The sequence below is a fragment of the Terrapene carolina genome, unplaced genomic scaffold, assembly GCF_002925995.2.
Source record: "Terrapene carolina triunguis isolate 2854851 unplaced genomic scaffold, T_m_triunguis-2.0 Scaffold93, whole genome shotgun sequence".
NCBI classification, from domain to species: Eukaryota; Metazoa; Chordata; order Testudines; family Emydidae; genus Terrapene; species Terrapene triunguis.
The window spans coordinates 7,805,947-7,830,900 of record NW_020664444.1 but is presented as its reverse complement, the minus strand read 5'-3'; the positions used below and the strand labels follow the sequence as shown (position 1 = coordinate 7,830,900).

Sequence of the window (24,954 nt, the reverse complement as noted above, 5' to 3'; positions counted from 1 at the left end):
AAATTTGATAATGGAGAACTCTTCAATCTAGCAGACAAAGATATAACAAGATCCTGTGGCTAGAAGTTGAAGCTAGACAAATTCAGATCAGAAATAAGGCGCACCTTTTGAACAGCGAGGGTAACTAATTATTGGAACAATTTACCAAGGACTGTACTGGACTCTCCATCATTGGACATTTTTAATTCAAGATTGAATATTTTTCAAAAAAATCTGCTCAAGAGCAAACTGGAATTAATCCAGGAAAGTCCTATGGCCTGTGTTTATACAGGTCACACTAGGTAGGTGATGACAGTGATCCTTTCTGGCTTTATAATCCATGTATCTGTGAATTAATAATATTAATCTACTTGCCCCATCCCCAACCAGTGTTGAGTACTGGTGTTTTAATTACAGAGGTTACATATGGCGTCCATTCTTTATGCACATGTATAGACAGTCACAAGCTTCTACTCCTTTTTCTTTTGATCAAGAGTTCTTTAACTGTTTTTTTCCTCCACCAGGTATTCCTTGTTTGCAGTAGTTAATCACCAAGGAACCTTGGAGAGTGGGCACTATACCAGCTTCATCCGGCAACACAAGGACCAGTGGTTCAAATGTGATGATGCCATCATCACCAAGGCTAGCATTAAGGATGTACTAGACAGTGAAGGGTAGGTTGTGAACAAAAAGGGTACGGGGAGGAAAGAATGGGGGCAGGTTTATCATTAATAAAGGATCCCCTCTGGGTGGGTGAACCTTTATTACTTTCAGTTATCAGATTTTCACCATATAGAACAATTTCTCTCCAGAGTGATCATTTATCAGTGCTTCAGAAAGCTGGTCTAACCTACTGGGTTTTTTTAGACTGGAGAAAAGGGAAGGACAAGGTAGCAGTGCATTGTGCCGCTGTGCAAGATAACTAGTTTCTTGTATGTCCACCCACCTTCTGGCTAATCCAGTAGGCTGCAGTAATATCTGCCTCATCACAGCCTTGCTAGCCACAGGGGGGTGAGTGTGTGATAGGTTGTTACACATGTGGCTTTCATTGTTAAATACATGTATTATGAATTCACATTGTAATAGGGATTGGCGTAATCCCACTGGCCAACCATAACCATATGGACCACCTATTTAAGCTTCATAAGGCACAATTCCATATTATACTAGACTTTCTCCTCTGCGGGCAGTTTATTCAACAGGCTGTATAACACAGTGGTTAGATACATCGCCAAAAAGTACTACTGATATCCACTTCTGAGCGTTTGTTTCTGTTTCATTGATTTCTTTGGGGAAATGGAATTTGATGCATCTAGCCGTGCACATGTATATAGACAGGCTGGCTGTGCATTGTGTAAAAAAGTATTGCCTCTTGTTTTTATTAAGCCTGTTGCCTGTTAATTTCATCGGATGACCCCTGGCTTTTGTATTGTGGGAAAGGGGGAAATAACACTTCTCTATTCACTTTTTCCACACCATTCAAGATTGTATAGACCTCTATCCTATCCCCCCTTAATAATGATTTCAAACTGACAATATCACTTCGATCACTTCCCTCAAACATGCACTGTGGATGCTACATAGAGCAGTATTTTGGCGAGGTTAACATGTTTATCGTTTGAGAAGCATCAGGAATTGGGTTCTTTTTCAAGAAAAAATAATTTAAAATCTGTAATCGCTTCCATTCTGGCATATCAACCATGGGTTTGGTGCTGGAAAGATCAAATCTGTTCTGTTCTAGTTTTTAATTATACCTGACATTTCCTCTGATTGCTACAAGCGCAGACAGTTCGTTTGGAATTTTTAATAAGTTTTCATATTTTCCTTTTCTGCTTTTCAGCCTGGCAATGTGCATCTCTTCTATAATATTTGACTTTTTAGTGTAAATTATTTTAATTTATTCATTTAACAAAAAGGTCAGTAGACCAGATTGGTTTGTTTTCCTTCAGTAGGAAACATGTAGCGTTGCTCCTGGGGCTGGGCGATTTGTGGAGGCAATTACCCAGTCCAAGGGAAGAGAAGGTGGCTTGTATCATTCCGGTGGCATCTCCAGCTGATTAAGAAACAGCATTGACTGACTGTGAAGGGAGTCCTGCCCATTTTTTCCTTGTTCAGATAAATGATGGCTCTGACTGGACTTTCTCCTGTGGAAGGAGAGGAAAGATTCAGGAAACCCTGTGGAGTGGGGAAGTGGAAGATGATAATCATTCTGTAGCACCTCTTAATGTGGAGATATCAAAAGTGCTTTAGAAGTATTTTAATTGGCCTTGCAGCAACCCTGCCAGTATGAAGTGGGTAAGGGATGCACAGGGATCACTTTGCTCCCCACTGAAACGCAGCTGCCTCAAGGATAAAGCTCAGCAGCTGTGCTGTAGTACACAGAAATGCTGCATGGTAGTTTAGGACAAGAGGAGAAGAATTTTAGCCAGTTGAACCTGCCAAGAGGAGTATAGGTAGACATGTCAGATTTGGCTGGGACACAAGGGTTTCCACCCATGCTCTTGTTTAAAAAAATAAAAAAGTGGCATAAGATCTTTAATAACTGTAAGTGGTCGAGACCTTGCTTGTACATCTCATCCGAAAGATGGCATCCTCAACCCAACAGCGCCCCCTACGCTGCTGGGACAGTGGCTCCCGCTACCAACTCAGAGGGAGGCGCGCATCTACAGAATCACCATCACCACTTTTTCCAGCATCTCAGTGTTACGTGGAGGTCTCCCATCCACATAGTAACCTGGTCCAATCCTGTTTAGCTTTCAAGACTTGACACTAGGTTACAGAACTGGGTGGTCAGGCTCCAGGACAGACAGGTAGCGAGCATATTGAGCTACTGATCAAATTCTGTATGCTGATTTTTTTTTTTTTCGTGGTCATCCTATGAAACTAACACACTTCCCTGGAATTGTTCCAGCTTTCAAAGAAAAATAGCACTAATAGTCCTTGTTTTTATCATGGCTGCATTGGTAATTGGGATTTAAAATCTGTAATGTACAGCATAAGGTTAAAGTTGGGTTGTGTCTTCCTTTTTGCAGATATTTGCTGTTCTATCACAAACAGTTCCTGGAATATGAGTAGCCTTATCCAGCAGCTTGTCAGATAAATGAAAGGAAGAAAATAAGCAAGCCTTCTAAAATGACACACAAACCTACCTGAAATGAAAAGACCCATTAAACAACAACTAGCACTGAGCTGTAACAGGACCTACTTGACACTGGCTCACAGGCTGGCGGAGTAAGAAATGAACAATGTCCAACGTGTATGCAGTCCCGCAAGGACAGAAAGGGGGGAAAAAAAGAGGCTACAGTCAGTCACTTAAGAGCGGAAATATAAAATGAGAGGAATGCTCTGGGTGGGGGAAATGGGAGCAGAGGAGTCCGGGCACTGGTACATCTCCTATGTTCCTCCGAAAAGTGTGTGGGAAGGCAAGGGGGTGTGCCATCATCTCCATAAAGCATCTTCTCCATTGGTGCTTCAGCTCCAACTGACCAATCATATAACAGTTATTATTAAAAATCCAAGCCCATTTTTGATGCATATGGGTCTGAAAGCAGTAAAGTGGAGGAGGATGGGATGACACAACTAAAGGACTTTGCAAGTATCTTTTTATTTGTGAATTTTAGTTATTAAATAAATACAGTATGAAACTATTAGGCTCTTTTTTTCGACAAAAGTAAAAGAAATCCTGGATTGTGGAACTGAAGCTACAGTACTGAGACAGGTTTTCAAGCATGCCTGCTGCACAGGTGGTAATCTGCCATCAGACTGCTCATCAAAGCATCTGCACAGATTCTTTTCTGTTTGAGCCCTTTGTTTTGTTTTGTTTTTCTATAAATAGCTATTTTCTTAATTTGTTTTCCTTTTATTCCCTTTTTTTCACGAGAATGAAATTCATAAATGGAACCATCAGTAAAATGAATGAATTGGCGTGTTTATACTGTAAAAGTGGTCTTGGTTCTTTTTTAAACATTGTCGATAAGTTTGATTTCTTAAAATCACCGGTTTTGTGGTTTGCTGGTTGTTTTGTTCCCTCCCCCAGTTCTGCCAAGTCCCCTCAGAGAGAGGTGGCGTTTGGCAGAACGTTCGTATTGCAAATCTGCCATCTGCTAGCTAAGGCTGCTGATGGGTGCAGTATGGAGGCCTAGATTTGCAGCTATTGAGCACTTCTGCAGTACACTAGGCTTTAAAGTAAACAAAGCGTTTTCCTGGTATGTGCTATGTTTTTATTGGTTCCTTCTCTCCTCCCACATTTATTAACTCCTTAAAGCCTCCGCTCCCCTTTATGGAATCCCATCCTTACAGACGTCCTTAACGCTTAGCAGCTGGTGTGCAGGCTCGCTTCTGTTTTGTCACAAATATGTTTGTTCCTTCCCCACTCTTTCACCCTTCTCCCTCCCCCCCTCCCCCTTTAGAGCAGCCCATTTGCCTGTCTAGACACTGGCTGTAATTCTGTGTGTATGCTCTGTATGTTTTACTCCCAGGAAGCAGGGCTGTAGATAGAATTGCAGTCCATGAGAAAAGGGTTTATTTACCTCTTAACCCCTCAGAATACAGAGCTAAAAAATGGGGGGGGAGGGAATTGGTTTTTCGGCTGCTGTCGCTGCTTCCTCATGGAAAATTTGCAAATGTTAGTCTGAAGGATTTAGCCATTGTATTTCTTTGTGTAAGGGTCACACTGAAAAGGTCTTTTTTTTTTTTTTTTCTGCATACATACTTAAGCAATCCTGCTTTGATTGTAGTAGCAAATATTCTCCTTTCCAAGGGCTAGGTCAGGACTGGAGGGCGAGGCAGAGACACCTTGGCCGCAAAGCTAAACATAGAATTTGAAAAGGTTAGACCAGTCCCTATACCCTAAAGAAAACTTGCAGGAGTCTGCCTGCTTAAGCCAGACTTGGAGCGTGTTGATCTGTTTCATGGAAGACTTGGGGGTGGAGAACATGTAAAGCTGTTTCTGGAATGAGCACCTTGCTAGTCTATGCACAGAGAGAGAATAAGGTCATGTTAAAGGGTTGGGGCAGCTAGGCAGTACGGTTCCTGCATGGTAAGTATTTTTCTAGAGTTTCTTAACCTGTCTCCTTCACTGCACAAACTCAGAATACTTCTGGCTTGATTTGGTAAAGATCATAATTGACTACTGCAGGGTTTAAATTCGTGGTGGTGTTGTTGTTGTTGCAAGTGAGAGCCTGCTAGAGCAATACTGGTGGATGGCACGCCGATTCTAAAGGAAGATCCCTCCCTGCCAAGGCTGTGTGTTATTGCGTTGGCACTCGACAACGGCTTCCTGCTACCTTTTAATAATGCAGTAAGCTTGCAGTGGAAGACAAGAATCAGCCTTTCGCTATTCCCCAGCCTGTGTTTACTGATGCAGTTCAAACCTCCACCTTGCTATGTTACTGAAGTAGGGGCACCACCGTGTGGCGTAGAAGCATTATTGTACAGTGAGTCAATTGGCTTTGTGATAGTGAGAGCTGTTAGAAGTCAAACAAATGAATTCTATTTTTACTAGCTTATTGTTTGCAGCCGAAGCGTTTGGGTGACCAGGCCAACCCTGCAAACCACGTTGCTGCTCTTTTTCTCTCATGCACTGTGAAAGGACCATCCTTTGCATTAATGGATCTTCACTGACTTTTTCACTGCTCTGTTTCTGCTTTTGAGCCTAGAATTTGAGGCATATTGAAAGCAGGTTTTTGCTGTAACATTGACCTCTATATCCTGTACTGAAAGGCTTGTTGGTACTTCAGCAATGGTAAATCACAGTACTGAATCCTGGTTATTGAGGGAAGAGGGGATCATCTTTCTTCCTTTAGAAGTGGAAGGCCTGCCACTGTTCTAAAAACCATTGCTACATCAGTTGAATGCCCTTTTCTACATACACACCAATAAGGCCCTACCCTGGCTCATCTCCTCTTTATAAATGACATGCAGATCACACTCTGTAGTTACATACATTGTAGAACTGGGAGATTACCTGCCCGAGTTTCACCCCCACCACTTCTAATCCAGATGTCTTATAGAGGGGGCCACATCACCTTCAACAGAGCTCCTGCTATATAAGAAAGTCTTATCATGCAGTAAGATGTTTACTGCTGATTTATAAGTTTACTGATCAAGTTATATCTACCTAATTTGTTGACAGACAGTAGCTAAAACCTCTCTGCTTCAACAACTAGTTATCCTGTTGTTTCAACCCCTGACCTTAAACACTTTTTTAAAGCAGATATTTTTTTCCTTTGCATTGCTTGTTCTGCTCTGATGAAGGATCAGAAGAAGTTACCAATGACTGAGACTGCTATTGGAGAGCCAGGTTCATAATAAAGTGTGTAAGTGGTGTGTATAGGGGCCCGCGGTGTGCTTGGTTCTGCACATGACAGAAAAATGAAGCCCAGAGAATCTTACAATGTAGCATGTTGGCCCTACCCCCTCTCCCTGCCTCTAGACCAGGAGTTACTGGAGACAACCGCTTCATTGTGGTGCCCAGTAGAGGCTTGTACCAGGGCCGGCGCTTCCACTAGGCGACCCTAGGCGGTCGCCTAGGGCGGCAGGATTTGGTGGGCGGCATTTTGCCACCCTCGGCGGCGGGGGGTCCTTCCGCTCCGGGTCTTCGGCAGAAATTTGGCGGCGGGTCCTTCACTCGCTCCGGGACCCGCCGCCGAAGTGCCCCGAAGACGCGGAGCGGAAGGATCCCCGCCGTCAAATGCTCAGAGGAGGAGCTGCCGCCTAGGGTGGCAAAAACCCTGGCGCCGCTCCTGGCTTGTACTATAAATTGTGAGTGTGAGAGGAACTGTTTGCACCCACTACCTCAATTCTTAGTAATAGAGGGAAACGTAACCAGTGTCTCAAAAGAGGAAGTACCTTCTGTCATGTGTGGTCAGAGCTCTGGGATCTGTCATTAGACAGCAGCAGCCTTGATGCAAAGTATATTGATTCCCTTGCCTCTGTTGCTTTAACATCTCTAATCGTTGTACTTTGGAGTTTGTGTCAATAATTCGTCGTCTTGTTTATTTAACCGGCATATCCCAGGCTACTCTTTTTTTAGTACAGCCGTACAAAGATTGTTAAACCCTATCAGAGGAGGAAGGTGTGTGTGGGGTTACGTGGGGTGTTCCCCTCCCATTTGTCGTGGTTGTGTTGGAAGGACTACGCAGGCTGCATGCTATTGTGGGCCACAGCTGCTCTTCCCTCCTCTGTTACAGTGAGTGCCAGAGAATGGGCAGTGCTTAGTGGACATCACTGCCATTCTGGTTGCCTGGTAACCAGAGAGGAGGCCTGCCAGAGGGCAAGTGGACTATGAATGAATGAATGTGAACGGTGTCCTAGCCTCTTCGTGAACAGGAGCCTGTTGGTGCCCCAACTGAAAACGTGTTGGTAGTGGCGGAGTGATCTCTTTGATCTTTATCCCTTTCCACAGGACTCTTCTGCTCTTCTTAAACAATGAGGATATTTTCCTGGGAGTCGGGGGAGCTGGGTGTCTGAGCTGTTTCTCTTGGGGTTGCCAACGCTTCAGGATTGTCCTGGAGTTTCCAGACATTAAAGATTGTCGTGTGATGAAACCTCCAGGAATATCTCCAACCAAAATTGGCAACCCTAGTTTGCCCCAAATCACTAGGATGCTTACCCATGCATTGGGAGGAGCTGCATTCGAGAACCCAGAGCATTTGAGCTAAACTGGCATGTGTCAGATCTTTACAACTTCAAGTGCCACATCTTGGGAGTTTGGTAATGGGAGATTGAGCCTTTCATCAGAAGGTGGCCAATTCAGCCCAGCCCAGGGTGGTGGCTGCTGAAAGTTACCATCAAAGGCTGTGAAGCTTATGTAAAACCAAGTTTCTGTAGCCTCAACCCAGTTTCCAATGAACAAGTACCCACATCCTGACAACCATCATCGTTGGTGCTGACGGTGCGGAGATCAAGGAATAACGATTATGGAGCCTGAGGCCTCCTCTCACTCCTAAGTGCAGTCTGTCCATTGCATGCTTTCAGCCACACTGACACAGCTGTCTTGTACCTGTACAACGTTCTGTTGCTGAATACTGGGCTTCATTTTCCAGGGCTGTCAATGGAGCACTTTCACCAGCACCAAATTCATCCACAAACAAAATATTGGTGCCGCATCACTGCAAATGATACTCGTGTCACTTCTGTTAGTTCAAATAGGACATTTAAAGTTCATGGTCCTGCTTTCCCAGTGCTGCCAGCAAAAGCCCCGTCCTGTAAAGAAACTGGATCAAACTGCAGTTTTATCTTCCTGGTTTATAAAACATCACATGGTTTAGAAAGAGCAATAATGACCTTCGGGTCAGGCTTTTCCTGGCATCCACTGACTGGCTGATTTTTGTATCAATTCCCTCCACTTCCCCAGCTGGTCATCAACTGTCAGGAAACCACAGTTGCTTGGTTTAAAACCGCTTGGACCTTTAAATGGTGTTAGTGCTGGCTGTGATACTTTCACCCCCTCCCGATACAGTGGGCTTGTGCTAGTAGTGTTCAAGGAACTCTATCAAGAAAAAAATATTCTCCTTTCTAAAAGGACCTTGAGTTCAGAGCTGAGGGCGGGGAAACAAACTGTCCTGGCACTAAAATTCAGAGTGTATTAAGCATGGGACACTGGAAATTATTTAATAAGATAGGAAATATTCTCCAGTTATCTATTCTAAACCTCAGTGACAAAAGATCTCATGCACTGTATTGCACCTAGCACATACTTCATGCCTGGAACAAGTGACCTTGTATATATTTTTAACAGGTTATAAAATATTGCTAATTTGTTTCAACGTCCAGGTAAGCAGACTTTATGTCTAGGCTGGCAACATTTCAACGTCTGCTCGTGTTTGAGAAAGCAGGCAGGATAAAATGAGATTTTAAGTAAAAGTTTGGAAAGGTTTCTTTTTCTAAATGTAAATGCCATGCAATAGAAAAGATGTCCCAGTCACTACACTCTAAAGAGAACATCCCTAACCAATATAAGGGCCAAAAATACAACACACAAGAATAATGAGAGAGAAAATTGCTGCCTGGAATCTCACAAAGAAGAGCTCCGTATAGCTCGAAAGCTTGTCTCTGTCACCCCAAAGTTGGGCCACCATGTCTCTTGAATCTCATAAAGCAGATTAAGACAATGGAAATTCAGGACCAAATAGAAACAGTTAATTCAAACCAAAATGTGTGTAGTTACAGTACTCACCTTAAAACAATTTTTGAAGTGCTCCACTTTGAATTGGTTTCTGCTGGGTCCTGAAATTTCTGCTGGTATCGGACATGTCTGTTCACTGCTGGGTCATTGAAATGGTAGCCTCCACAGAGTCAAGAGTCCCATTCAGTAATGGAGCCACTCAACTGGGGAAGGTTTTCAAAATAATTTTTAGAAACGCACTGTATGTAAAAGAAGCGATTCTTGGGAGTATTTTAACCAATCGCTACTATGGCTTTAGTGTCTGTCCTAGCTGCTACCTGTGCAGTGTCATGGATCAGTCAAAGCCAGTCACCTCCCCACCCACCCAGGAGGCCCATTTTTAGCATCTCAGAAATGCAAGTGGCAATCTGGCTCGCCCCACACTCCTTGCAGAACTTTCTCTGCTTCAAGGAATCTTTTGCAGAAGCTGAAAAACATGCTCCTATTGTCACCATAACACGTAGCCATCGATGACTTCTCAAGGAAGCACGGTCCTGCCAGGCAGCACAGCTAATCCATCGCAGGGCTAGTATAGTTTAGCTTTCCTCAGCCAGCAGTGGCTGCTACTGAAGCTTGGATCTGAGCTCATGGTGCCATAATGGTAGGCGGCAGGAGGAGCATCAAGGCCAAATGTTATCGGTAACTAGAAGACAATGGTCCGAGACATTTAAAACGATTTTTTAAATAGTTCTTTAAAATCCCTGTTCATTTTAATCATTAAGAAAAGAATTTTGGGAGAAGGGGGGTTTCCTGGCTGAAACCCAGAAGGATGATTGAAAGAACTGGGCATGTTTAGAGAAGAGAAGGCTGGGGGGGAGGAGAGGGGGCATGGTAACATCTTCAAATATGTAAAAGGTTGTTTATAAAGAGGACAGTGATCAATTATTCTCCACGTCCACTGAGGGCAGGACAAGAAGCAATCGGCTTAGTTTGCACTCAGGAAGATTTAGGTTCAATATTAGGAAAAGCTTTCTAACTCGAAGGCTAGTTAAGCTCTGGAATAGGTTACCAAGGGAGGTTGTGGGATCCCTGCCATTGGAGGCTTTTAAGAACAGTTTAGACAAATTCCTGCCAGGAATGGTGTATATCTACTTGGTTCCTGCTTCAATGGGGAGATGGAGCAGAGAAGACCTCTTGAGGTCCCATCCAGGCCTACATTTCTGTGAGTCTCTGGGTGAAGTGTCAAGATTCACAGTATCTCGGGGGTTTATGAAATATGGGGATGAAGAACTTGCTGTTGGTGCTCTGGTGGACTAGGGCTAGCACTGACTAGCGGCAGTAGATTCAGTTTCTCTGCATCTGTCACCTCTATAAAATACATGTCACTCACTGTTGCTTGAGAATTGCTTTGTTTACAGGCAGAGTCCTCCAAAGAGGAGACTTGCACTCTGCAGTGCCGTGTCCCGGGTTGTGCATCAAACCCATTTACAAAGCCAGTAACAGCGATGCAGGGGCCAGCATGAAAAGCCTGATTTAATTTTTGGTTCCACTGACGCTAGAGTCTTAGAAGAACCTGAAGAGGTCAGGTTTAGAGGATGTGTGTGATGCTACATTGGAAAGGATGCAAGAGACTTTATGGTGAGTGCATAACAATCATGAGAATTTTATTTCCATAGTAGAGGAAAATAGTGACTGTCCACAGTCTGTTTCCATGGTGTGAAGGTAGCTTCTATCGTGATTGGCAGACAAGGTACAGTTGTGTGTTACTGAAGACGGAGAGCAAGGATCAAATGCAAGCAGCTTTATTCTGAGTGCAGGGAGTGTTACTTCTCTCCCTGATCACCGCATTGCTCAAGGAGTTCATGTCATCGGTGTCTTCTCTTGTGATGGGGAGCAGATGATTTTGAAATGGCCATCCTCAGGGGTGGGGATAGCCCCAGCACTTCCTGTGCTGGATATCCCAGCCTGCGAGGCAGTAGCCCTTGTTCCAGGACGATAGACGGAGCTGTGACATGCTTTAGTCTCCTGCATGGCAGGCCCTTGTTCAGGGAAGCAGAAGCCACAGGTTTCCACAGGCTCTGGTAGTCTGCTCCCAATGGAGCCGCCTCCAACGCTCCCCGCTTCCACTAAGTGATCTGTAAAGACACAACCTGTATTAGAGCGAAGGCTCCCACGGGGCAGGTGCCACATCTTTGTAGGAGGCTGGCTCGTGTCTTCCTCCCCTTCCATGTGTGATCCTGGATGGAGAGCCACCTCCTTCCTGACCACACAGCAGCCCTGTGACTACAGATACTGCTGACTAGGAGGGGCAGTATTAGGAAAAGGCCATGTACTATTGGCTTCTTTAAATGAGATTTAACAGCTAGGAGCAAGGAGAGCCAGTGCCATGTGATGCTCTGTCGAACACCAATGGATGGGAGAATGTACAGGGCTAGTCCTAGGACTGGATAGGACATCCATTTCCTGCCCTGCCTGAACCAAAGCCTGTTGCGTAGTATGTGTCCTGTTGCCTTTGAACAAACTGAGGGCTAACCCCAGTACCTTGGCTTTGTGTAGAGATGTAGAACTCAAGGAAAGCCAGATCTCTGCTGAGGGGGCTGAATCAAGTCATATAGTCCCAAATACAGGTGGGTGGCAGTGGTGATGGGGGTTATTACAACACTACTAGGAACAGAAATAACTTTGATACTTTAAAAAAAAAAAATAGTTGTACTGCCCTTTGATTGGCCATTCCCGCTGCTGAGTGTTCAGCTTGAAAACTGCAGCATTGAGAGAAACCGAATTAGGTCCTGAAAGTGCAAGCGACTGGCCTCTAGGTCCATTGTCCAAATGGAGTGAAACGCAAGAAACCGCCCCACAGCTGGAAGAATTCTAAAAATGAGACGGGTAGAGCATTCCGTTTTCATCACCTAGGGTCGTCTTAGTATTCTTACTATTTGTTGTTCTGAAAATACAATAAATCATTTTCCAACCTGAGGGAGGCCCTTTAAAATCAATCCCCGGTGCCACAGTGTCCTCAGACAAATGCTGATAGGAACAGTTTTAAGTTACGTTTCTGCACTGAAAAGTGACCCATTAGGTTGCATGTTTGATTTTCCATATCGACGAGATGGAAGGGAGAGACCATCAATCTTTGGTTCTTATCTGGCCCCCATCACTGGTGCATCTGAGGACCTCATGGTCTTTTTAATTAATGTATCCTCACATCACCGCTGTGAGGCAGGGCAGAGCTGTTATCCCCATTGTACAGATGGGGAACTAAGGCACAGAGAACAGGGCCCAGATCATCTTAAGGCAATGGTTTTCAAACTGTGGGTCGGGACCCCAAAGGGGATCATAACCCCATTTTAATGGGGTCGCCAGGGCTGGCCTAGACTTGCTGGGGCCCGGGCCGAAGCCCAAGCCCCACCTCCTGGGGCCAAAGCTCGAGGGCTTCAACTTTGGCCCCCCGACCTGGGGAAGTGGACTCAGGCTTTGCCCCACCCCCGAGCAGTGGGACTTGGGCTTTGGCCCCCCTGCCTGGGGCATCAGGGCTCAAGTGGGCTCAGGCTTTGGTCCCCACTCCTGAGGTTGTGTAGTAATATGTCAGAAGGGGGTCGCGGTGCAGTGAAGTTTGAGAACTCCTGGGCTACTCACATTGCAATCAGTCGGAGTTAGGGCTCAGATATGAAAAGGTCAGCGCTCACCGTCGCAACACCTAGCTGATTTAAGAGCCTAGATCTCATTTTGAAAAGGAATTTGGGCACTGAGAGGTCTAAATCCCATTGGCTGTTGCTGAGCACAACACCTAAATATCTTTAACAATCTGGCCCAAGGTCACACAAGAAGTCTGTGGCACAGCAGGGAATGGAACTGGGTCTCCTGAGTCCCAGGCTAGCATGGGATCCTAAATTACCATCAATCTGGTCCCGGAGGAGAACTGTTTTCAATTTTCTTTTCCTTTCCCTGCCCTCGGGCGGCTCTCCCTAGTCTGTGTTTTCTCTCTCTCGTTCAGCTGCTTACTCCCCAGGACAGGGACCTGCCCGTCCTGTGTATCGCCAGGCCATCAGGAACCAAAATGGCGCTATTTATACAGAGTATTTTTCAAAGCAAGGGCCCACCTGCCTGTAAGCAGGCTGGTCTCTGCTCAGCCAAAGCCACATGCAAGTCTTTAGGGCCTGGGCCTGGATCTGCCTGTGAAGCCCCTGATATTCAGCCTGTGGAGTGGCTGGCCCAGCCAGCCCTTAATGAGCAAGTGGGAAGCCAAATCACTGCCCTGACCAAACGAACACAGACCTGTGATCATTATCAAGGACTGTCAGCCCTGTTTCTTGATTGGCTGGCTGATTAATTAGAGACACTTATTCTTTACTACCCCTCATCCCTGGGATTTCACCAGCTGCCTCCTAGCCCTAGCCAGCCTGAGGAGGGAGACCAGGACTGCTAGTCAGTGGCTACACAGCTCTGCTCCTTTGAACAGCAATGCACAGTCCAGCCTGGCAGTTGAGGTTCTAGTCCCACCTCTGCCATGGACTTAAGAGCTCTCTGGATCTTGTTTCTCCAGCTGTAAAATGAACCTCACATAAATGATGTTTAATGTTCCTGAAGTGCTTTGAGATCATCAGGTGCCTGGTGCTTTAGAAGAGCAAAGCACTGTGTATTAGCTTGATTATTCCTAGACAGCAGGCTACGCTTTAGGTGCCAATTCTTGCTTTCATGCCTGCTCTTGTACAATTTAAAATATAGCTACAAGCAGCGAGCGGCCGTGGAACGGGAGGATTGCAGCAGGATTGTACGGCAGCTGCAGGCCTGGGGAGCCTGAAACAGTGATGGCTTGGCTTGCACAGTTCAGCTGACAAGCATTTCTGTGGCAGCTGTCCCAGGCGTGCCACAAACCACCTTGTGCCCATTCTGAAGAGTCTTCTCTTTACCTGTGGTTGCACTTTGGTAACTGAACGCTGGTGACTGGATCATGTCCTATGCTAATGGCCTCTTTAATAGACATTAGCAGTTCAAAGGGCTCCAGAGAGTAGCTTGCATTAAACGCCCAAGATCTCAAAGCCTTTACCAAGGTGGGTGTACAGCAATAACGGAGGTACAGAGAGTCTGCATCTTGGCTAAGATCATGCACCAAGCCAACGTCAGAACCAGGATTAGGCCTAGATCTGTATACAGACGTGGCCCGCAGAGCGGTAGTGTCTGAGCACCTCACAGCCATTAATAAATGCATCTGTGTAACAACCAGTCTGAGGTGAGGAAGTTTACAGGTGGGGCTCTAGGGCCCTGAGATTGGGACTTGCCCAAATTCACACAGGGACTCTGCGGCAGAGTCATGAATTGAGAGACAGGTGCTGGTCTCAGTCCATTACTTTAACCACATGACCATCTTCCCTGGTCTCTAGGCTCTTGGGTTCACGACTAATCCATTGGCCTGTTCTGCTAGGGAACATTCTTGAACGTAGTTCTGGGTTCAATTCTCTGGCCTGTGCTTGGCAGGTCAGACTAGATGATCAGAATGGGTCCCTTCTGGCCTTCCCCTCTGTGAGCAAGAACTTTTCAGAGGCTCACGAAGAGATGCACTTAGGGGACGGGTGAGAGAACTCTGCATTAGGCTCCCAGGACTGACCCGTGCCCAGAAACATTCTCCGCTCCTGAGAAGCCGCGCACACCCTTCAGTGGCCTGCCTGGTTTGCAGCTGTGTGACATACTGAGATAGGCACAAGAACTCAGGCCTGTGCCCTAGGAAGGACAGTGCTCTGTCCTTGGTACCCTCCTCCTCCTTTCCTCTAGGGTACATGACTAAGAGCTTAGTCACTTCTTTCCTCCCTTTGGGGCACGGGATAGCAGCCCGAGAGCACCGGTTCATCCTATAACCATTCCACTGGCCGGTAGCAGGTGTGGAACACTGTCCTCTTCCCAGCCAGAGAGACTGCGACGGCACGTTCTTTGGTGTCTGAATCTATCTCCCAGCTCCAGTGTGTTGCTAGGTACTTCTAGCCATTCACAATCTCCCCCTTTGACTCCGTCCCGTAACCTCTCTCTTTTCTCCAGCAGCTGGTACTTACCTTTTGAGGAGTCCTCCCTCTTGTGGCAGGTCCCAGGGGTGGGCTGGCAGGAGACCTCCGCTCCCCTCCTTTTGAAGTGGGTCCAGCCCACCAGCAAAGAGCAGATCACGGTGCAAAGGCAGAGCGCCAGCAGCAGGTAGACAACCAGCCATTGGTCCTGATCACTGCCTAGCTTCTGCTCCAGAGCAGCCATTCTGGATGAGGTAGTTACCAGTTTATCTGAAAGTCAAACATAGCCACGTCCATGTTGTCCAGTGCAGGGCGGGAAGGGGTTCATTGCCCTGGGGATACAGCAGTCAGATGAAGACTCTGAACCTGCCTTGGAAACATTCCCTTGTCTGCAGGGGTGTCCCCTCCCATGGGGCAAGTGGAGCAGCCCTTGTGCTGTTCAGCTTCGCCCCCTCTCTATGTAAGCACCTTGGCAAGGCTCTTCCTCCCCCCACGGGGTGTAATTCTTGAGGATATGGAGAAGTTCCCCACCCCCACCCCAAGGCAGCACAGCGAGGTGAGAAGCACCACAGCATGATAGATCCAGCAAACAATAGTGCAAAACAAAGAAACCGTACAAAGGAGGAGAGGGAAACACAGTTCCTGGCAGGAGATTGAGAGCCAAGGGCAGATAGCACAGGCTGGGGGAAGAGCATATCCTGGTATTTCCTTCCCCACCTTCCTAGAGAAGCTAATACAGTCTAATCAAAGGCTCCTGAGAGGGCTTGGGGTCAGCTGACATCTGCCCAGAGCAAGGGACAGAAGTTGCACCTACACATCCTCCTACCTTAGCCCTCAGGTTTGAATGTCCCCAAAGCAAAGCTTGCATGAGCACGGAGCCTGCATCCCACCCTCCCCGAGCGCGCTTGCCAGGGCCCTTGGCCGGGTGCATCCTGCAGCCTTACTCTCACAGAACTGGAGACACTGGCTTGGGTGCTGCCCACAGATGCCCGAGCAGTTGATGCATCTTCTCAAGAGCTCGTCGTAGTAGTAGCCGGGTCGCTTGCTGCATTCCATTGACACTGGAAAGTGGAGGGGAGAGAGAAACACATCCCGCTCAATACGTCACGAGAGGAACCGCTGCTGTGGGAGAGGCTAGAGCTACGCGCTGGGGCCTGCTTACAGGGGCTGGGGCAGCCTTGGTATCAGAGCAGGACCAGTGCTGCCAGTTTTGTCAGGAGTGTTTTTTCCTAAAGCCCCAGCATGGGAAGACAGGAACATCTAATAAAGTAAAGGCCTAGGCCTCGTGAGGCAGAGAACAGCCTGAAACTGTGAGCCCAGGATGACCTCGGAGATTAAAAACCTGAAGGCAGAAGAAAAATCTTCCAAAGGTTTTGTTTTTAGAGTCCTAGAGTTTAAGGCCAGAAGGGTCTACCACATCATCCTGTATATCACTGGCCGAAGCCCTCCCAGCATCTACACACTAAACCCCAAACCAGAATTAGACCTAAGTAGTGCAGTCCTCAGCAGCATAAACTCTTCTGTGCCACAGGCAGAGAATGGGAGGGGCTGAGGAGAGCCCCCCCGGTCTGAGACGTCACTGTTTAGTTAATAACCAGGTGCTATCACCTGGTGCAGTATGGGAAATCTGCCCTGGGGGTGGCCCATCCAACCGCAGGTGCTGGTGAGCTCAGGGCCCCCTGCCCCCTCACTGGAACCTGTGGGCTGCTGATTATCGTTCTAGTTTTAAGATGCAGATCTCACAGAGCGAGCCTCCTCCCTCCACAGAGGAGGGGTGAGCAGCTGCGGGGGTCTGCAATGAACTGGCCCTGAGAAGGGGGATCAGCTGGAGCTGTGGGAGAAGGAGCAGAGCTCCTACAAACTGGTTCCTGGGGCATGCTGGGACTGGCCACAAGGAAGAGTGGCTGGGCCAACCATGCAGGGAGCGGGGGTGGCTGTCGCATTTCCCCAACCGTTCTGGCTTCAGATACTTGTCTGACAAAACTACTCAGTTGAAGCCAATGCAGAGCTTTGACTGAGATTTTTCCAAGTGCCCGTTAGAAGCTGGACTTCACTAGCGCCCCCGTTGCTAACTACTCCTTCAGAACTGCCCTACCAGCGTATTGGCCCCCAGCCTCCCTGTTTCCCTCAGCGGGAAGGCACTGGCGCCCAGGGGTGGGGGCTGAGTTCCTGTGTGTTATCCAAGAGCCTCTACACCCAGCCCTTTGCAGTGTCACGCTGGTAAAGTCCTTCAGCCAAGTCACCTCCCTGTTGCAGTCCAGTGGGATAATACAAACGTCTGAAGACAAATGCACCCACATGCCAAACATGGTGCAGCGCCCAGTATGCGCGCGTGGCTGGCCGGCCAGCTCCCTAGGCACTCACCGCAGAAGGTAGTGCATCTCTCCACACTGGGCCGATTACATGCAACTCTGCAGGAGATGCATTGGCACAGGAGGTTGTCCCAGTACTGCTGCTCTGTGCAATTGGTCATGGCCTTCCACCTTGGGCACATCAAAAGCCTGTCTGCAAAACAGAAGGGAAGGGGCGGGGGGAGATCTGAAGACACTCCAAACCTGGCAGCCTTGAGTGATGGAGAGGAGCTACCTGGTTGCTTAGCACGGAGTGTGTTTGAGCAGTGGACATATTCTCCTGCATGGGCCTTAGGGACGAACATGTGCCCGTCCCTTGCGTGCCCTAAGCCGCCAGCCGGGCGTTTGTCAAGGCTGTAAGACTGGACAAAAGGAGTGTTCTTGGGGAGTTGTTCCAGAGTCTCAGATCAACTGAGGGCCTGGAGCTGCAACCACCCATCCCCAACCTTTGCTTCTTCTTCCAAGGACAGTCCAGGCTGTGACACTGGGGAGAACGTCCTGATTCCCATGGCAAACCCTTCCTATTCCCATCCTCCTCGGGATTTAGATGAGAAGGGCCCGGAATCACACAAGTAGTTAGGCACCTACTTTCCATTGATTTCAGTGGCATGGTGCCATGCCTCCCTTGCTCCACTTTGTGAGCTGCAGTGTGTGTGTGAGAGAGTGAGTGAGAGAGAGAGGCTTTTCGTCAGTGTGTGTGAGAGAATGGCTTTTCGTCAGATATGATTGAACAAGTGCAGAAAGGGCTAAGCTGCCAGAAGAAAAGGTCAGGCATGATGAAGATGTGAAATTTACAAATAGGAAGGGCTTGGCAGACAACCGTGTTCAAGTGAGACACAACCAGACATGCACTTTTGTATCACTGGGCCCCCATCAAGCTGCTCTAATGCAGGAGGCCTTGGTCTGTGCTGCAAATGCAGCTGCTTCCAGGGGACCCAACCAAGGGCAGAACCGGGGCTGTGGATCTGACCAACGAGCTCCCAGCAGCGCTGCCAAACAGACCTGGGTTTTGATCACATCCAGGGTCAGCTAGCTGAGAAGTGGGGTCCTGGACCCAGCTGCATTTGCGGTATCGAGGAGGCCTAGATCAACGCGTCTGCTTACCTGTAAAGGTAACAGACCCAAGGCTAAGGGCAATGAGCTTGCTGGTGTGCCCTGCGACTTCCAGGAGCTTCCCCTTCTAAGGTGCTTGAGGCCTGATTCTCCGCACCATGCGCCTTGGGGTGCCCGTTACATCAGAGACAAGTGGATGTAAAATGCTCCCATTCTGACAGGGTGGAGTATGACCCCTGCTTTGCACAACTATAAATAACTGCACAAGGTGAAAGGCAGCGGAGAATCTGACCGGATCGTCTTCAATGACAAATACAGTTGTTCACATTCATACTGGAAATTGTTTCTGCTTAAATAGAGAATGGCCAAGGAGCTGCTCTCCAGAGCGGGCTTGGGCTCAGGGGGCCTCTGCTCTCATCAGCTCTTCTGGCAAGAAGCTGCCACCAAAGAGCAGACGCTGAGGGTTTGAGGAGAATTCTGCCATCCTGAACGGGACAGGGACGAGGACTGGATGGTGCCACGTGGGCCTGAGATTGCCCATGTGCTTGCGAGATCAGACCGGAACCTAGGCCCCAGCCGGAACATGAAGCCAAAACCGCATGGGTGATTCCGGATGCCGCAAGCTGATCCCAAGCCCCCTGGATCTTTGGAAAGGGTTTGGCTCTGAGGTTGTGGGTTTGGCCCATAGTTGCTGTTCTAGTGCCTGTCTTTGATCTTTTCTCACCCAGGTGAGGTCCTCGGCAATAACAAAAGCGCGGCTTCTGGTCTGACCTGCCTGGCAGCACAGCTGGGGTTTTCAGTGGTGCAGCCACCCAGCAGCGCTCAGCACCTCCTCCCTCCCTGGCCGGGGACTGGGGCTTCCAGCATTCACAACACCCAGGCTGCAAACAGCTGCTTGTAACACACAACTCTAGAAACCTGCTGAGTTCTTGTGGCCTGAGGGGGGCCTTTGACAGGATCTGCACCATGGTAACTACCACCCTGTCTCAGGCAGAGCACTAGGGCCCCATTCTCCAGTAGCCGAGCTGGGGGTGGAACCCAGGACGCCTGACTCCTCATCTCCTCTATCAGCCAGTCGCCAAGGGTCCAAATCTTTCCACGCTCACTGGGTGCTAGGTACTCGAGGGTTTGAAAGAGGCACTCGCAGCACATGGGCCTTAGCACTGTGTTAACAACCCCTCGGCGCAGGCACTGAGCCCGATCCAGCCTGGCCATGTGCGGCAGGGTGGCACCGTCCTGCCCTCTCTTGAAGAAGAGACGTTAAAGGGCAGAGCTGTGGACGAGCAGAGGCTAACTTTCCCCTCCCATCTCTTGTATAGAAGCTCAGCCTGAGTGCATTCTCCCCCAGCCTCCCGAGGGAGCAGTAGGTGGGTTTTCAAAATGGCAGTGGAGTATGCACGCAGTTAAATTAAAGGCTACCAAGCAAATGAGGCAGCAGGAGATCGTACCAGCCACATACCTCCCCGCCTACCCCATGGCAGCAAACTCTGCTGTCTTCTGCCCACTCCAATCCCAGCCCACTCCCCTCACCCGTCCTTGCTGCCTAATAAAAGAGTGGGCAGGATACTCACCCTCAGTCTCGTCTCAGGCCAAGTCTAGTCTGCCCCAGCTCCTGCCATCTCACTGTGAGCTCCAGCCCCTGAGCCTGCTCATTACTCATGAGGTTTATTATTAGAGTTAGATTTGATTAGAGGCTGGGCTGTGTGTTTCCTGGGGTTTCCCCCCGCATTCTTTCTATGCAAATTAACCTGACATGCGAATGATCGAGTTGACTCTGGTGGGGCATCCCTGGGCCAGATGTGCAGCGGCCACAGAACCCCGGCAGGTCTTGGCTTGGCGCCGTGTTGCGGTGGGTGTGAAAACGCCAGGAAGAGAGCGGATGCAGCAGCCACAACTTCATCAATGGAATTCTGCCGCAAGGCGCCTCCGGCACATGGGCATGGTGGTATCCCAGAGTCGCTAATTCATGGAAAACAGCTCAGCTGAACCAGCAGGGGCCTCCTGTGGGAGGCACATCAACTACCCTAGCATCTCCGTGGGTGTCTATCCATGCTCTGCTCCCCCTGGGTCAGGAACCAAACATGCAACGAAGAGAAAACAGGAGAGTTTTTTCCTTTAGGAGATTCTCTTCACCCCCTGCCCCCGGCAGGGGTGGGAATGCGGGGGAGAGGTTTCTTCCCCCACCTTACAAGAAAAAATGTCTCCAACTAAAATTACCGCAGAATAGTGCATCTTTAAAAGACACCAAAAGGGGGAAGGTCTTGCTAGGTGAAGCACACTGTGCAGCAGGTCTATGTAGTTGGTGCTGATCAGGTTGTATTCCAGTGCAGAGAATTGGTACGCTGAGGCCTTGTGAGTGCTGGGAATGTTTCTCTACACTCTCCTATGTTTGCTACCTCTGGTCCAGCGTCACCTGTGGGCATCAGATTTTCCAGTGCTCCATGCCCCCAGTTGCAGCCAGATTTTCAGCAGAGCTCAGCATCCACCGGGCCACTGACTTGGGAGCCTAAATAGGAGCTCAGCTCTTTTGACAATCCAGCCTATGAAGCAGGGCTGGAAAGAGCTGCCAGAGGAAGCCATTTGCAATGCACAAGAAGTTTTACTGGTCCTACAGAACCCACGAATGATGCTACATGTACCTGAGCACCAATTCCTGGCATGTTAGTAACTCACAATTTCCCTAGGTGCAGACACAAGGCACTCCCCTAACAAGCCCTGGTTGTGGATGCTGAGTTCTGGTGAAAATCTGGTCCATAACGTAGACAAAGTGCCAGCCACCACCACCATGATAGGAGTTATGGAGTGTAAGGCCAGAAATATAACAGGCCACCGCCACCACCTGCCCACTAAACCCAGCAGCTGAAATCAGACCAAAGTATTTCAGCTTGCAGGGGACTAGATTATTATATGTCACCAGCAGAGAACAGGAGGGACCGAGGCCCCCACAATGGCAGGGGAATGATTAAGTGAGATATATCCAGCTAATCCCGGCACGTGACCCACACACAAGAAAACCCAAGTTCAAGGCCAATATGAGCTGGGGGAAATTCCTGCTTGACTCCACATAGGGCAAACAGTTAGACCCTGAGCGTGTTTGCAAGAACCAGCCAGCCAAGCAACTGAGACAGAGAGTCCTCGGGGGCACCTCAGAGCCCTGGCCCTCTCCCCCCAAAGACCCAGCTCCAGCCGTGGCCAGCCCTGATGCTGCAGAGGAAGAAGGTCAAACAAAACCAAATAGGTTGGGGAGAATCCCTCCCTGGCCCTTAAGCACTGTACTGTGAAAACGGTGTAATCGAATGTTGGTCAGGGAAGGGCTACGTAAAGTGGTATTTATGTCCCGTGTTACCCGCTCAATTTAGGGCACCCCGCCTACACCCTACCGAGGGCTCAAGGCGTGACCCAATCAATTTAGTCACCCCCACCCTTTCCCTTCCGAGGGCTCAGGGGGTCAGGCACCTATCCTTACCCACGGGGCTCAGGAAGAAACCTGGTCAATTTAAGTACCAGCCCTTTGGCTCAGGGCTCTATGGGTCGGCGGAATCTTTTCCCAGTGAAAGAGCCTGACGCATTAGCAACACACACAATACGCATACCAAGCAAATCTCTTCTGCTCACCGCTCCCAATATACAGACAAATTTCACCCGATGGCCAGTCAGGGATTCATTCATCGGGGGGCTCCCGGCGATGCCTCTGGACGTCACGGTCGTGCAGAAGGGTCCGAGTTCCAGCAGCTTGATGATGTCCTGCAGGGCGGAAATGGTTCCCAGAGAGCATTGGGTTTTCATTTACATTCTATAGGAAAAACGAGCTCCCTCCTTCAAATGTACTAACCCGATCACATTATCCCACACGCCTAAATAACAAACATTTCACCAGTTACGTGCTGGCCCCTCTGTGTCCTCCTTCCGGCCCACATTTTTTACATTTTATCTTTCATGCCCAAATTGTCACTTAGTTGTGACCTTCTCTGCTCATGCAGATGGTCAGCATTAAAATGCTGGTCAGAGTTTATCTTACCGTTTATTTAGTCTCTTTCTGTGTCCTCCTAATTTCCCAGCGCCTGGGCGTCTCTACAACCTTGGTGGTTATAACTCTCTAGGGACGTTCCTGAGGTGGGGGTGCTTTAGCAGCAGCCGAACAATCTTTTTTTCAGTTTTAATGGTGAACTCCCTGAATTTCACCCAAAGCTGGTTTAATATTGGGGGGGAGGGGGGGGGTTGATCAGGTCTCAGGCCTACAGCTGCACCTTGTCTGTTGTGCTTCCACTGCTGTTACACTAGCTGCTTTGCCCTGGTGGTAGCAATTGTGGACAACTTTTGGCACGAAAGAAAAAGCCCTTGTGTAAACATATAAACACCCCCTAAGGCTCAGTATTAAGACCTCACCGGGTTACAGCCTCTATCCAGCGTGCTGTGCACTCACCTGACGTGACTGACAGCATGCTCTTGTGTTGAACATGGGCTGAATTTGGGGGCTAAGCATGACTCCAGTTCCATAGGCAGGCGAGGACCCTGCCGATGATCAGTCCAGGACATCACGTTCCCTTCTGAATTCCTGACTGGACGGAAAGAAGGTGAGAAAAGGATGAGACCATGTTTGTACCATGTACCATTAGATAGACACAAACATCCTTCTCCACAGTCCACCTGCTGAGCTCCAGGTGCTTTACAAACACTGAGCCACTCAGCACCTCGCGGAAGTAGGGAAGTTTAGTCCCATTTTATAGCCGGGGAAGCTGAGGTACATGTAATGCATTTGTTTCTCTGCATCGGTAGAACCTGTAAACACTCTTTCCTCCCCAGGGAGTTTAGGTAAAAAGGAACAGAAGCCAGGAAAGGGTTAATGAAACGGAGAGGGGCTTAATTGGGACAGCCTAGGTACACCTGGGGAAGGGGTGTGTCTGTGAGGGCAGGCCCAGACAGAAGGAAGCCCTCAGAGTAGTGTTGGGGTGAGGAAGCCTGGCACAGCACAGCATGGCCTGGCCTGGGTGGCCGGAGGTGAAGGCCCCAGCGTCAGCAGGAAGCCTGAAGGAGGCTGGAAAACCTGCAAAGCCTGAGCGAGGCCAGGAGGAAAACCTGCAGCTGAGCCCAAGAGAGCCAGCAAGGAGCCAAGAGGCTGTTGCTTGGGGGAGCCTGCAACAGGGCTTTGGTGGGATGTCAACCCGAGTGGGACGTGTTGGGATGAGTTTGTTGTGGGGGAAGTCCTGAGGGCCTGAAGCTAGTGTGAATGACAATGCTGATGCATCTATTTTGGACATGGGACTTTACTACCCGGGAAGTGGGGGGACTATATGTGACCTGGCCGGAGAGCTGAATCACGAGAAGTCGACCGTCCGCAGGGCCAGCGCAGCTGTTGCCAGGGGGCGCCAGATGAGGAGAACCTGCTATGCCACGCCTGGCCCCAAGGAGGCACGCCAGCCGGTGAGTCACTTCTGAATCTGCCAGTGTTAGAGACTCCCAATAATACTGCCGCACAGAAAGGGGCTGACTTGCCCAAGCCACACAGCCATCTCCCTTGGTGCCAAGCCTCGTGCTTTAACCATGAGACAGCGCTTCTTGTCCCCGTCGTTGTCATCGACAGGTCTGCAGAGCCACAGCAGCTTTGTTATCTCAGCAAAATGAGCTGCCCGGCCCGGATTCCAGGGTTGCCGATGGCTGGTGATGTACAAAGCACGAAGAACACAGCTTGATTTTTTCAGAGCAAGTCCCACTGGCACTGCTGGCAGCCTGAAAAATCTTACTTGGCCTTGTAAATGGAGCGAGTTTGATCAGCAAATCGCTGAAGGAGCATAAATGTGGAACCCCATGAGGCCATTTTCACAGAGGGGTTTTTCAGGCCGTGACTATGTTTAAAACTCCTTCCTTAATATGGCCTGTGCAAGCGAGCCGAGCCGGGCAGCTTCTGCATTAGATGTGCTAATGCAATGTGTAAATACGGCGTTGGATGCAGAGGCGTTTTTCACTCACTAAGCTGCTGACTGCTTGACCCCCTGAAATCACCCCACATAGGACTTGTGTCGTGTTAATGACAAGCGATTGTGACAAGTCTACAAACCATCTAGCTTTGGGCTGGCGGTGTTGTTCCCTGAATAATTCAACCCCTCCAGCCCAGCTAATCAGCTGGGAAAAGGTGCAGTGATGCGACAGGTTTCTTTGGTGAGGCAGCAGGGGGCTCTTAGAAACCAGTGAACTGGGAGTTGACTCAGCCGGGCGGGCGGCAGTTCAGCGAGTGGTGTGTGTGGGACAGTTTCTGCGGGGTGTGAAGCAGCATCTCTAGGGGGAGTGAAGGTATTTTCCCTACTCGCTTCAAAACTCCTACTCTGCATGTAACCTTTGTGACGTGTGTTTAACCTCAGCTAAGCTGGCATTCCTGGCAGTAGCATAGTTGAGGGGAAACGGGTAAGCGGAGTTTACCCACTTCTCATTTGGGGAATACACCACAGATCCTGAGTTTCACTTCTGAGCCATTAGT

The 24,954-nt window shown here is 48.9% G+C and overlaps 2 protein-coding genes across 3 annotated transcripts in view; one reads left to right on the top strand and one right to left on the bottom strand.

Moving 5' to 3' along the window:
* USP22 (ubiquitin specific peptidase 22) overlaps positions 1–3,626 on the top strand; it is a 105,320-nt gene extending 101,694 nt beyond the window's left edge. For both annotated transcript variants that reach the window (XM_024205294.2, XM_024205293.2), the window contains 2 exons: positions 504–653; positions 3,012–3,626. In XM_024205294.2, the coding sequence (XP_024061062.1) occupies positions 504–653; positions 3,012–3,054 (193 nt within the window). In that variant the 3' untranslated portion in view covers positions 3,055–3,626. The remainder of the gene's footprint in view (positions 1–503; positions 654–3,011) is intronic.
* A 7,319-nt stretch (positions 3,627–10,945) lies between these two features.
* The window catches only part of TNFRSF13B (TNF receptor superfamily member 13B), a 30,920-nt gene continuing 16,911 nt past the window's right edge, over positions 10,946–24,954 (bottom strand). Inside the window, exons 2-6 of the mRNA XM_026650762.1 lie at positions 22,076–22,226; positions 17,443–17,583; positions 16,023–16,139; positions 15,130–15,348; positions 10,946–11,220 (exon numbers count right to left, since the gene is read on the bottom strand). Of these exons, the coding sequence (XP_026506547.1) occupies positions 10,946–11,220; positions 15,130–15,348; positions 16,023–16,139; positions 17,443–17,583; positions 22,076–22,226 (903 nt within the window). The remainder of the gene's footprint in view (positions 11,221–15,129; positions 15,349–16,022; positions 16,140–17,442; positions 17,584–22,075; positions 22,227–24,954) is intronic.